At 43.3% G+C, this 14,368-nt stretch overlaps 1 protein-coding gene across 2 annotated transcripts in view; it reads left to right on the plus strand.

Moving 5' to 3' along the window:
- TMEM255A (transmembrane protein 255A) overlaps positions 1–14,368 on the plus strand; it is a 92,460-nt gene that overhangs the window by 47,796 nt on the left and 30,296 nt on the right. Inside the window, exons 4-7 of one of the 2 annotated variants that reach the window (XM_051969234.1) lie at positions 1,335–1,424; positions 4,450–4,518; positions 5,339–5,427; positions 12,862–12,924. In XM_051969234.1, coding sequence (XP_051825194.1) covers positions 1,335–1,424; positions 4,450–4,518; positions 5,339–5,427; positions 12,862–12,924 — 311 coding nt within the window. The remainder of the gene's footprint in view (positions 1–1,334; positions 1,425–4,449; positions 4,519–5,338; positions 5,428–12,861; positions 12,925–14,368) is intronic. The other variant, XM_051969235.1, reaches the window with a different exon arrangement.

The following is a 14,368-nucleotide window of genomic DNA, read 5'->3' on the forward strand; positions in this document are numbered from 1 at the left end:
TGGATATTGCCAGGAGTGGGGATGAGAGAATGAATTGTCAAGGGTGACACCTCCTAGACTGTGAGCCTAGGTGACTGGGATGATGGGAGTGATTAATTATCATCCTCTATCAGTCATAATGAAGTTTGGAAGAGGAGAAAGTTGGAGATAAAGATAATATCTCTGTTTTGGACATGTCAAGTTTAGGGTACCTGCAGTGATCCCATTCAATATGTCTAAAAGGCAGTCCTTGGTACAGGACTGGAGGTCAGCAGAGAGGTCAGGGTTGGATATATAGATCTGAAAATCATCTCATTGAAGCCACAGGAGCTGATGAGATAGATCATCAGGTGAAAGAGTATAGAAGGAAATGTGAAGAAGGCCCAGAATGGTCTTGGAAACACCCACAGTTGGGGGACGTGATGTGGCTTAATAACCAGAAAAGCAGACCAAGAAGGAACAATCAGGCAGCCAGGATGAGAAACGGGGACGGCAGGGTCATGAAAACCTAGAAAGAGCATCTAGGAGCAAAGAGTCATTGACAGTGTCTGACAATGGGAGTGATAAAAAAGATAAGGACTGACAAAAGGCCCTTAGAGTTGGCCTTTCCGAGATCCTTGATGACTTTGGAGAGAGCAGTTTTCTTCAATTGATGATGTCAAAAAACATATTAGATAATGTTATCAAAGGGGATTGCCCTCTTTGGTTTTTGTCATCCATTTTTCCTTTCATATTATCTCCCCTCATAAGTTCTAAGAAACCTTTGATGAAATGTTTGATCTAACCCTAATCCTGTTCTTCATTTTCTCTGTGACCTCTAATCCCTATACTACCCTTCAGTTTTTTCCCAAGATGCTCTCATGCAGAGATGAGATTAGGGTTTGTAAGACAGAAGGAAAGATGGAATTATAGAAGGTCATGATGAGTTAAAGGAATCACAAGTTTCATCTCGCTCCTATCAGATTGGCACAGCCAAAAATGATAAATATTGGAGAGACAACAAAAAGAGGCACACTTATGCATTATTGGTGGACCTGCAAATCTAGCCAACCATTCTGGAAAACAATTTGGCATTTGATCAAATGCCAAATCATCAAATTGTGCACCTGTAAACTTGAGGTCCCAGTTCTTAAGCTACATGCCCCAAGGAGGTCAAAGACAGGAATAAGTCCTCTCTTCACCCTACTTTCTCTCCTTGCCTTTGCAACTTTTTAAAAATCATTTCTTCATAAGACTGGAATTAAGCTTCACAGTTCAAAGGGAATTCCCATTCTCCAGAAGCTCTAGTGTTTGGTTAACAAGTAACCCTGACTGTTTTGTCCGTCCTTCTCTCCCCTTCTCTGTTCCCGCTGCAGTTGGTGGCCTCCATTGTCTTCATCAGTTTCGGCGTGATTGCTGCTTTCTGCTGTGCTATTGTGGACGGAGTGTTTGCGGCCCGGCACATTGTGAGTATATGAAAGGGAGTCCTGCGGATATGTGCTGAATGCTTGCTGTATGCACTGTGCTAGGCTGAGGGGCTTAGGGAACCAACCAGAAAGGGAAGATAGGGCCCAAGTCCTAAACTGTCAGCATACTCTGAGGAAACCAGAGCACCTGAGCATTAAGTGAAGGCAGGGGCTGGCCTTGCTAAGAAGGCCGAGATAAGTGAGCTTACTTAAACATCTGGGCTGTTGGAGCCATTTCTCTCCTTGAGTCCCTGTCAGATTGGGGCCCAGGCAATGGGGCGAGGAGCAGAAGTCACAGCTGGATGCCCTTTTTTTCCTCTGGGGAGGTTTGGGATAATATTTAGGCCAGGTGTCCCTCCCCATCAATAGCGCAATTGCCCGTTAAAGCCCCTAAAACCTTTCTAGATTACCCCAGAGACCAAAACCCCAAGCAAACTGAACCCCGAACCAAACTCAATAGTCATGTTTACGAGCCCTAAAAGGGTGTTTTTGTGGTTTTCCAAAACTAGTTTGAGCCTCAGCTCTGTCTAAAACCTTCCCTGGACTGTGAACTAGCTTCTCTCTCCATGCGCTACTCACTGTGCTTTCCTCTTTCCTGTAACAATTCATCACTAGCCATTGAGGACAAGACTGTTCTCTGCCCCCTCCCAATATTCTCTCATTCCTATCCCCCTTAACTTGATTTCATCTGGCTCTTAATCCCACCCTGCCCACTCTTTCCCTTTGCCCTTTATAAGTGAGTAAACTGCCCTTCACCTTGAACCTCTTCCTCTCCCACTCGTTTCCATCTCTTAGCCCTCACCAAGACCTGGTTTTGTTCTGATGACACCAAGCCCCTGACTTTCTTCTCCAGTGCTGGCTATCCCTTCTTTCACACCTTGGGGTCTGCTGGGAAATGTTTAATAACCGGCTCCCCCCCAAAAAAATTGTGTGTAGCATACTTTTAAGTATGATTTGCATTATTAGCATTTTTGCCATCATTTTCTTACCAAAGTCACCCAAAGAAAAAATCAGGCTTTGATTTGTAGTACTTGCCAATTTCTGAGGTAGAAATGGTCACAGTGAAAATTGGGCAGTCACCTCATGAGAGCCAGTTTGAGCTTGTTCCAGCACACACGCCCTTGGGTGTGGAAGGACAATTTGAAGACTCCTGCTCTGTTCTTTCCAAACTCACCCCCTTTGGCTCCTTCACTCAGCAAACTTTCATCCTTTGAAGTTCCCTCAAGTCAAAATTCTCATTCCATTCAAAATTACAGTGGCTATAGTGGTCATTCTTCCTCCTTTCTCAAAAAGCTCAGCACCCTGCTCGTCATCTTCCTCTTCTCCCCAGCTCCTGCCCTTATACTAGGGAATTTTAAGATTTCTCTAGCTACTCTCAGAATTCCTTACTTCTCTTTTCCTTAAGTCCCATGAGCCACTTTTTCACTCAGCTTCGTCCATACAGTGAGTCACACACTATTTCTAGCCCTTACCCACAAGATATCCACTTTCCTGATTAGAAACTCTGACTTTTTCCTAACTAACCTTAAACTCCTACCATTCTCCCTATTATTTCCCTGCTTCTAAGCCTATTTACCCACAGCAATATTTTGAATCTCTTCACCACTCAGCAATGGGCTCGCCAGGCCGTTACCCCTCCTCTGACTTTGTGTTCTTCTCTTTCAACCTTAGCTCAGAGGTTAATCAAAACTCTGTGGAAGTCTTCCTCCCTTCTCAAATCTATGGCCCCATGGCCCACGATCAAATAGTAGCCAAAATTACCTTTTGAATGGTTCCCATCATTTCCCTACTCACTGAGGGACCTTTTTCAAGACCATCTAGTCTACCTCCTTCATTTCCCTGCCTGCTCTAGATTGAGGGGTCTCTGATCCCCTAAGAAAGGCCAGCCCTGCTGAGTATGCTTGCTGTACACCTCATTCTCAGTGACTTCAAAACCGAGCTTTGGGAAGAAGAGTGGTCAACGTTTCTATGGGACTTCTCAGAGGCTTACCTCTGAGAAGGTTCTCCAATATTTATGATAAATAACTGGTAGTCAACCAGACTTAGTTGTCCTGCCCAGTACCAGCAACAGACATATACTACCAAACTGATCACATGCTTAAGGGCTCTGAGTGCTCATTACAGATTCAAGATGGAGTCACTTATGTCAAGAGCGCTCCTGTGAAAGGAGAAGCCGACCCAGGAGAAGGTATCAGTAAGAGCCTGATTTGTCCTAAGGAGCCAGCGAATGACATCTGCCACGACTACTGGCTTTGTCATCAGAAATCACTCTCGGGATTGATTTCAAAGGCTGGATTGTTGAAAACAGCCAGATCTCTGGTTTCTGGGCTTTGCTTACGCCAGTGGCCCCATATCACTGAACTTGTTCAGGTGCTTCAGGAGAGTATCCTTCCTTCTCCTGAACTTCCCTTCGGTAAAGACAAATCCACTCACCTTCTGGCCATTGACACCTTAATCGCACTTCTTCATACGAACCTCAATTGGCCACTTCCTCTCTCCATCACATTTATTTCTCTCCCCTACTCATCTAGGCAACTAGGTGGTACAGTGAATGATGTTGGAGTTAAGAAGACCCAAGTTCAAATCCTTCCTGAAACTTTTTAGTTATATGGCCCTGGGAAGTCATTTAATTTCTCTTAGTCTCCATTTCCTCATCTATAAAATGAGGATTAACAATAGTACCAACCTTACAGTCTTATTATGAGGATCAAATGAGAAAAGTACCAGTTGTTATTAAAAGTCAGCCAAGAGAAAAGGCAAAATCCAAGTTATCATGTAATTTTCAGTGTGCCTTTGGGATGCCCCGGGTAAAAATAGTTGACTTGGGGTTCTGGGATCCTCTCAAACGTGAGGGACATTTCACCTCTATCAGCGACTTGGTTGCTGCTTCCTGAAAAGCACGGCCTTCTCATTTGGTCCTCTTCTTCCTGTTCCACTCAGTGCTGTGCATGTGCGTGTGCCTTCCTTGTTGCTAAACAGAACTCCCCAACATCCAACGCCTTAGCCTTTATTCTGCTTTTCCCAGGATCTCAAACCTCTTTATGCGAACCGTTGTCACTACTACTCCAAGACATCCCAGAAGGAGTCCGAGGAGGTAAGGCTATCCTCCCCATTCCCAAATCTCTCCCCGACCCCTTCCTTCCTACAGGACTAGAGCTGGTCTTGTGGGGGAGAATCTGAAGCTAGCTGTCTCTGGGCTGAGGAGCCAAGGCCAGCTTTCTGTCCCCATGTGGCCCACATAGCTTCACTCTGCTCCGGAGCCAGGCTGCGCCCCTGGCCCCGGCCAGTTACAACCCAGGTACGTGACCCTGGCCACGAGAGGGACGAGGTGAGAGTGTGCATGGCTCAGGGCCAAGGCGTCTCCTAGCCCTGAAAACCCAACTTGGAGGGCGTTGCCTTGGTACGGTGGGCCAGTGCTGCCATCTTGGTTCATGAAAGACAGCATCGGCATGCTGGCAGAATAAAGTAGCCTAAAGGTCCTCTTGGCATGGCATGGTAGGGTCAGTTGGCTTACTGGACCTCCCTGCTCTCCCTTGCCCTGCTCTCCCTTGTGAGTGTTGCTATCTTGGAGCTTCTCTCTCTCCTTCTCTCTAAGCATGGGAGGGTAGGTGGAGGGAGGGGCACACGGGATGTTGTTCCGGCTTCTCAGAGAGGATGGCAAAAGGACTGGCACTTCTCATTTTCCCTGCTAATACAAATCCTCCCTCCAGTTTGAGAATGGACGTCCTCAACCATCCAGCAAGCAGCCTCTTCCAGCTCCAGTCATAGACATCTAACAGCCTCATCCGTTTCATCTTGTGGTTGTTGCTTGCAAGAAATCCTTACTAATGGCCTCCATCTTCATTAACACTCCTTCCGGTCCCAGGCTCCGTTCCTCCCCCTTTCTTGCCTAAACTACCTGTCTTCCCCTTCAGGTGAACTGCCTCCGTGCCAACCAAGGCTATTGCAAATCCAGAATTAGGGGCAATACCTGCTTCTGCTGTGATCTCTACAACTGTGGCAAGTAAGTACTGAGCCTGGGGCATACTGGGAAGGGAGAGGGAGTGAGTTAGCCGTGGAAGGGAGCCCCCATTCAGCCAGCCCTGTGCTAGGCACTCTGATGGGGGCAGCTTTCAAAGAACTAGAGGATGTGGTCACAGAATCAGTCAGTCACTGAGCTCTCAATTAAGCTCGTGAGTGCCATTAACGTTCCAAGCCTAGAATACTACATTGGGGAATTGAAGGGGCAACACGAGGAATCTAGCCCGATCTACCCATGATAGGAGCCTCTACCGAAAGATTCCTTATCAATGGTCCTGCAGCCTTTGTCACGGAAAGCCCATCACCTACTGGGGCAGCCCACTCCACTTTGGGACAGTTTGAATTATTAGAAAGCTTTTCCTGACATCAGGCTTAAATTGAGGCTCAGATCTGGGCCCAAACCCCCAGTTATTTAGCCTAGACGGAGATACAGATAGGTGGAATATGTCAGCCAAATAGTGTCGACTGTATATGGAAAGCCAGGGGAAACATGGCACAATCAACAGACATTTATCTGTGTTATCATCACTGTCCTGGATGTTGGCAACACAAAGGCAAAAGCTGAAACACTTTGTACTCTCACAGAGCTTACGGTCTAATAGGGGGACACAAGTACTTATATAAAGTATGTTTAGAATAAATCTCAAGTTAATAAAAACAAAAGCAAATACTAGATAAATTGGGAGGAGAGGAATGAGCATTTGAGGGATGGGATGGGGATCCAAAAGGGCTTCCCATAAAATGTGATGCTTAAACTGGGTCTGGAAGAGAAACACAGAGGAAAGCAACAAGGAGATTGATCCAGCAGAAGCCATGTGTGGACCTTGAAATGGTACGGTTTAATCTCTATTATGCATCTTGTTATTGTTTCATCTCCAGGATTCTTCTTGCAATTATTCAAGGAGCTCATGGATCTTTGGGTTAGTTCTTGCCCCTTTCTTTCCAAATCTGCTTATCCAAAATTTGGGTTTTGTTTGCTCTTTTTCATTAGCCCCCTCCAATTACGGTAGCAGGAGGGGAGAGTATTTAATAGTCAGTGCCCTTGCTTTCTTCGAAACAGTCTTTCATTAGTTTGAAGATGAGATTTATCTGATCTTTCTATTACTATTTCTGTTTCTTTCTATTTCTATTACTATTGCTCCTTGCCCTTTCTTTCTTTTTAAATAATAGCTTTTTTTATTTTCCAAATACATGCAAAGATGGTTTTCAACATTCACCCTTGCAAAACCCTATGTTCCAAGTTTTTCTCCCTCTCTCCACACCTCCCTCCTTAGACGGCAATCAATCCAGTCTAGGTTAAATATGTGCAATTCTCCTATACATATTTCCACAATTATCATGCTGCACAAGAAAAATCAGACAAAAACGTGGAAAAATTAGAAAGAAAGGGAAAAAAGCAAAAAGGTGCAAATACTGTTGTGATCCACACTCAGTGCCCACAGGCCTCTCTCTGGATGCAGAAGGCTCTCCCCATCATAAGTCTATTGGAACTGGCCTGAATCATCTCACTGTTGAAAAGAGCTACATCCAAAACACTTGATCAGCATGTAATCTTGCTGTTGCTGTATACAATGTTCTTTTGGTTCAATTCGCTTCACTTGGCGTCAGTTCCTGTAAGTCTCTCGAGGTTTCTCTGAAATCCTCCTGCTGGTCATTTCTTATAGAACAGCAATTCCATAACATTCATATCCCATAACTTACTCAGCCATTCCCCACCTGATGGGCATCCAGTCAGTTTCCAGTTCCTTGCCACTACAAACAGAGCTACTACAAACACTTTTGCACTTTTTCCCTCTCTTATTATCTCTTTGGAATACAGGGCCTTTCTGGACATAGTCAACTGAACATTTGCTATAAATCTGCTTTATAATTTTTCAAATACTTGAATTAGACCAGCCCAGACGATGAGATTCTTGTCCCTGGCCTCCCATAAGTCCACGTGGGATGCTCCCAATGTCCTTGGGGCTTTCCTTGCTTTCTTTGGATAAGAATGGAACATTCCAGCATCCAGCAGTTAGCGTAACCAGCCCATCTTCTTTTTCGCTCAAATATTTTTTAATAACTTTGATTTTTCTACTTCTTCATATTTGTGCGTCTCTTATAACCTAATACTTATTGTCTACCTTGGGATTTCATTGCCTCTGAGGAAATGCTCATTTTCAGTTCTTCTAAGATAGTAAAGTTCCATGTCCCATGAAATCAGTATTAAAAAGATGGACCTTGGTTTCTGGGGGAAGTTTGGAACACTTAAAATTAAGCTGTCTCCCAAAAGCAATCTTCCTAGCTCTCTTCTTCCTATTAAGTTGTGGGCCCAGTTCATTGTCCATTCACGGTGTTTATCCCAAGGTGTATTTTTTCAAGAACCTCGAAATGGTACATACAAATATATATACAAAATGGTATTTGCACACATACATACAAAGTGATATTCATATACATACAAAAATATTTTCACAATTAAATTTCAACAAACGGGGCAAACTGAGGCAGCTCTCCAAGCAAAATAGCATTTATTAACTGGGACATGCTACTTGTCAATATACGGGTCGATGACTTGGCTCTGTTGTTGCCAAGACCCTGAGCAAAAGAACAGGTTTGGGGGACTACAGAACAAAGAGCAGAACAGGATAGATGACATCATGGAATTAAGAGAAACATGATTGGTTACCCAGCTGAGGTACTCGGCCTCAGCTGAGGCCCAGGGAACAAAATGATTGGTTGGAAATTTGGTAATGGGGGCTAACAACAATCCCCCCCCCCCATTCTTCTCTCATGAGACTAAGAAATGCTCTTTGTTTGAGTCCAGGTATAAGATAGTGGCCCAGAGTTTTGGATAGCAAACCAAATATCCTTGAAGGTGGTGTAAATATATCATGTCCAAACTCCCTTTCTGTTTACCCACACTTCCCAAGGTTAGCAAAATTCCTCAAGGCAAGGAGACATGTTTTAAAATTTAACCTGTTACCAGCCTGCTGAATCCTCAACTCAAGTTCATTATTTATTTATTTTTTATTTTTTAACAGTGTTATATATACTTTTTTATTGAAGTTTTTTATTTTCAAAGCACATGCAAGGATGATTTTTCAACATTGACCCTTGAAAAACCTTGTGTTCCAATTTTCCCTCCCTTCTCCCTACCCCCTTTCCCATATATGTTAAATCATATCTATATCTAGATATCTAGATATATGTACATATTTAGGCAATTATCTTGCTGCACAAGAAAAATCAGATCAAAAAGTTTTTAAAAATGTGAACTCAAGTTCAGAGACAAAGAACTGTGATATAAAGCAGTTACAGGACAAAATTAATTGTAAATAGGTTCAATAAGAAAATGTATACTTTTCATACATACATACACACAAATACATACAAAATGAGACTCAATGGGTTATCCTTAAAGCGGGATATCGTAATTTACACAAATAGGCAACCTTTGTCCACAGAGATTTTTCTGGGTATCTCGACGGTAGGCCAAACTCTGATCTCATCCAGGGCTTGGTTCGGTCAATATATCGTATGCAAATAGAAGTGTCTGGAGAGCCTCACTCACAGTCTCTCTAGAGAATCACGCTTTATCTTGGATGTTTGCCTAGACTCCCTTCATGACAAAGAGGTATACCTTGGCTGAAGATACAGCTCTCTGTTTTCTGCCTCTCCTCTTATTAATGATCGAAGGAGCTATGATTAAACCTTTCCCATTATATCTCATCTAATTTTGATGCGGCGAAGACCCCTTGTTGCAGAGCAGTATTTAAGATCACATTTTCACCATCAAGTCAAATGCTTTTTTTATAGTCCCCAAGCAGTAAGCACAGCAGGAGCTTATTTTCTCCATCTTCCATCGCATGATGGTAGAGAGGTGGTGTACTATGAAATATCACTTGCAGTAACCTGCCTTTCCCTTCTAATGCCCTCATCAAGGATGCCGTCCATGTGCGTGAAGAAGATTCTCATAAAATATTTATATAGATGGGAAACTAGGCATGTAAGTTGGTCATTATTTATGTTCTCTCAGTAACCCTTGTTTTGAATAGTAATAATAAACCCTGAGATTTTTTCCAGGCTTTTAGTATCTTCCTCTCCATCAGATGCCTTCAGAATTGATCCCTTGCTACTCCCATGATTAGGCCCCTCCCGATCTCATCTAGCTCTCCTCTGGGTATACTTGTTCTGGGCCAGTGCTTTTTTTCATTTTTGTTCTCTTTGATATCATTATTTTCTCCTCTATGGGCCAGTCCAAAAGACTATCAAATCAGAGTACAAGTGTGATGATTCCACTCCTTAATGCTGAAAAGGTATCTGTTTTACAGCTCTCTTTATATAATGAAATACACCCGTTTTACAGATCTCTTCCCTTTGTTATTCCTCATCCAGCTTCATCCTTAAATGGCCCTCAGATTGACTTTTCATTCTTGGGGTCTCTTGGCTACGATTTCTTTAAATCGGTTCTTCTTTTTTTCCTGTTTTATGAGGGGATACTGCTCATCATCTTCTCCCATCTTTCCCATAAAATTTTATAAATAAGTCTGTATTCTAAACCAGCATTGCCCTTGGCTGCCACATCTGACTGGGATGCATTTTAAGCGCTTTTGTGTCTCTGTTCTGACAACTGATTTCCACCAGTTGAATTTTTGTATGAAATAATAGTAATGGTGCTAATGTCTTTTCTTCTCTCTGTATCCCATTCTTGCATGAATCACGTGTCTAAAGAGGTCAGGTTAGAGTTGTTTTAATTATACATATCTTTTTTTCTCATTTTTTACTCTTTCTTCTCGATATGTACTGATTTTGATCTCTGTTCAGATGGCTGATTGAGGAATAATTTCCCCGTTGTAATCAATCATTTCCTGTCTATTAAAATCTACCCAATTTCATTTTTTATTATTCAGTTTCATTATTAGATGCTGTCTATCCAATATCTTTTTGCCATCTTCACTTATTTTCACCTTTTGCGCTTAAGTCACCATAGCTGGCCCTTTTACTTTCTTTTGGCCAAATAGAAGCATTTTGTTTTGGATTCTCTCGGGTTTTTCTGTCTTTATGCTCTTCTCTATACAAATTTGTTTCTCACTAATTCTGCCCAGCTTTGCCAAAGGGCCCCATGTCTTTTGCTCCGAAGATCCCGGTATTGCAGTCTTCTTGGTGACTAATTCACTTAGTCTTGTGGCATCTTACCAACTTTTTAGTTCATTTCTCCCCTGTGTCACTTAAAAACAAAAGACATTGGAGCAAACAGCATTGTAAATAAAGTGAAAATGACTTCTTGCTGATCGCCCCATGTTCCCCTCCTACTAAAACATTTGCAGTCCCTATAAAGTATATTGGGTACACTCAAACATCTCCAAGTATACGCCGTAAGTGTCATAATTTAGAATAAAACATGGTCAGTCAAAAGCATTTATTAGACTCCTGCTGTGTGCAAGGCACTGTGCTGGGTGCTAAATACAGGTGATCATCCCACCTGTTTTACAGATCTTTGTTATCCCTCATCCAGCTTCATCCTTATAAATGGCCCTCAGGTTGACTTTGCCTTGTTTGGGGTCTCTTGGTCAAGATTTCTTTAAATTGGTTCTTTTTTCTGTTTTATGAGGGGATACTGCTCATAATCTTCTCCCATCCTTCCTTATAAGATTTTATAAATAACGCAAAGCTTTCAACTTTGTCAACATTTATTAAATACTTCCCATATGCAAGGCACTAAAGCCAGATGCTGGGAATGGATGCAAAGACAAAAGCAAAATCATTCCTAGGTGCTTATATTTTTTCCAGTGGCTTGTAATATATACACAAGTAAGTTACTGCAAAGTGACGCAAAATAAGGTAGCTTGGTCCCTGGCACTTTGATGATGCCATTTTTGTTCTTTTTGATGCCATTCCTGTTGGCAGCTCTGTCAAGATACCATTGGTATCTTCAGATGTACCCAGCTACAGTCTTAATCCCAGACTTGGGAATGGCTGGGTCTGACCCTCGACGTCCTTAATGTTACGGTTGTGCAGCCTAAATTCAGAGCACGTGGGTAGTCCACAGTGCTTATTTCTAGCTCCAGCTCACATAGGTGACCTCTACTCCGCCACCCATCCCAAGATCCTCTACACTGGGGGGTTAGGCAGAAAATAGGCCACCTCAGTCTTCCCACAACCCTGTCTAGACAGAGATTCCAATTGGGCCAGGAAAGACTCAGTAGTTTTTCCTCACCTACCAGCACTTTGGCCCCTCCTCATCTTAATCAGGCTCTGGACCCTCATTTATATGAGCCACTGTTTTGTGGCCAAATTTAAATCCTGCCTTTGACACCTACTGGCTGGTGACTCTGGGCAAATCACTGTACCTCTCGCTGCCCCCACCAATTCTCTCAGACTATAAGTTGCAGAATGGATGCCCATCTTCGTTGGTGGAGGGAATCATCTTAATGGGATTCCTTGACCAATGAAATCATAGGCGTGATTCAAAAAAGCTCTGCTACTGAGAGTGTTTTATTACTTGCAAAGGGTTTTATGTACAGCAGCCCTATTACTGTTGTGAAGATCATACTCCCCATTTTACAGATAAGGAAACTGAGGCAGAAACAGGTTAACTGACTTGCCCATGGTCACACAATGCCTGAGGCAGTACTAAAATGGCAGGTCTTCCTGACTCTGGGTCCAGCAGTCAGTTCACCAGGCTATCTTGTCCCAAAGTGGACTCTGTCATCCTTTGAATCCATCAGTATTTCCATACAATCGGTTTTGCTTCACGTGAAGTACAGCATTACTGTCAGTAAAAGTATAAAAGAGAAAAAGAGGCCAATCGTAGTGTTCTAGATCTGGGGTCTAGATTTAGAACAGGAAAAAACATCAGATGCTCTCTACCCCGATCCCTTCATTTTATAGTAAAGTGGAGGGAGGAGACCTATCCAAAGACACACAGGTAGAAAATGTCGCAGCTAGGATTTGAACCCAGGTCCTCTGATACCCTTCATTTTGATAGGACTCGGTAGAAATGTCGTATCGGGCAAGGAGCCTGGAAAGGTTGATCACTGTCACTCTCAGAATACTTTCATGATGAGCTTAGCAAAGTGTGCTGCATGGTGAGCCCTTCACTCACACACAGGTAGGGAACTTCCTTCCGGCTGGACCGCTTTGGCGGCCCCTTCCAAGGACAAGGTCACTTTAGAGATCGGCCCCAGCTGTTCTGTGGGGAACTCACGGTCCGTTCAAGGCCCGAGAGTCAGGAAGCAACAATCCCATAATAGAAGGAAAACATCTCTGTGGAACAGCCGCTGTCCAGTACCAAGGTTTTTTCAGGCCAGCTAAAATTCAAACCTGACCACAAGGACTAAATATAGCTGATGACGAGCCCCCAGGGGCGAGGGACCGTGATTTTGCCTAATGCGTGCGTATATGTCTTCCTCACCTATTTTTAATCAATTGCCAGCTCCCCCAGCACATTTCCTGGAAAGAAGGCCAAGAAGAAAAATCTCGGGAGAAAAACGACCAGGTAGTCATTTGTATGGTGCTATGGAAACAATTCCCACCGCTCTCTGCCCGCCGAAATCACCATTGTCAGTGGGACATAGGACCGTGTGATTGGAGTGTCACAGACTAGGAGAAGAGGTGTAGCACTGGGAGGGACCTGAGAGACCATCGACTCCGGCTTTCTTATACGGGGGGTGGGGAGAGACTGAGATTCAGGGAGAGGAAGTGATCTAAATCATACGTAGACTCCTCGACTAGAGCTGGAAGGGACCTCAAGGCCATCGACCCCCCCACTCCCTCTAATTTTAGACATGAGGAAACGGAAACTAAGAGGATTTAAATCATTTGCCCGAGGACTGACACGTTTAGTGAGTTTGAAAGGCAGGTTTTTAACCCGGTCTTCCTAACTCGAAGGCTGACACGCTATGTCACGGTGGGAGCCTTTGAGAGAGAGCCGGCATCGTCTCCCGCCTTAGAACCACAGCCCCACACTTGGAAGAGATTTGTGAAATTGTCTGGTCCGAGCCTTTCACTTGACAGAGAGGGCAAGTGAGGCTCAAAGAGTTTATACAATCTTTCCTTAATACAACCCTGTTCCAGGCCGGTATAAACTAGACACTGACACAGACATATTGATCTGTTTCCCCCAAGAGCAGACGCACGAGTTGAGATCAAAGAAGAGGGAGACAAATACAGGTTACTCATTCTGGGGATTGTTCCAAGAAGCAGCTAGGTGACCCGCTGAATGGACACCTAGACTTTGAGTCAGGAAGACCCCAGTTCAAATCTGGCCTCTGATATTGATTAGTTGTACAAACCTGGGCAAGTCACTTAAGCTTTCTCAGCCTCAGTTTCTCCATCTGAAAAATGAAGATAATAATAGCACCTAACTCACAGAGTTGTTATCATAATCAAATGGCATATATATGTATGTATGTATATAATATATATGTATATATATATGTAAGTGCTTTATAAACCTGAAAGTGCTCTACAAATGTTAGGCATTACTAAATATAATAATACGTCATAAAACGTTAGCTAACAGCTAACATTAAAAAATAAAATAAAATTAACAGCAAATTGTTGCTGGCAGTGTGGCATGGCAGATAAACACTGGACTTGGAGTCGGGAACCCCTAAGTTTGAATCCTGCCTTAGATACTTAGTAGCTGTGTGACCTTGAGCAAGTCACTTAACTAGTGTGTGCCTCAGTTTCCTCATCTATAAGTTGAGGGGATTGAGCTGAGTCTCAGGACCCTTCCAGGTCTAAACCTATGATCCTATAATCGTAGGAGATCGAACCATTCAATGAATTCCACCATTCATTCACCAAAGGTTTATTGAGTGCCTACTATGTGCACAAGATATGTTAAAAAAAATATACACACATACACACACACACACACACACACACACACACACACACACACACACAGAGTCTCTGCCTCCCGGAATTCATTTTCT

Source organism: Antechinus flavipes, chromosome X, assembly GCF_016432865.1.
Source record: "Antechinus flavipes isolate AdamAnt ecotype Samford, QLD, Australia chromosome X, AdamAnt_v2, whole genome shotgun sequence".
Lineage (NCBI taxonomy): Eukaryota > Metazoa > Chordata > Mammalia > Dasyuromorphia > Dasyuridae > Antechinus > Antechinus flavipes.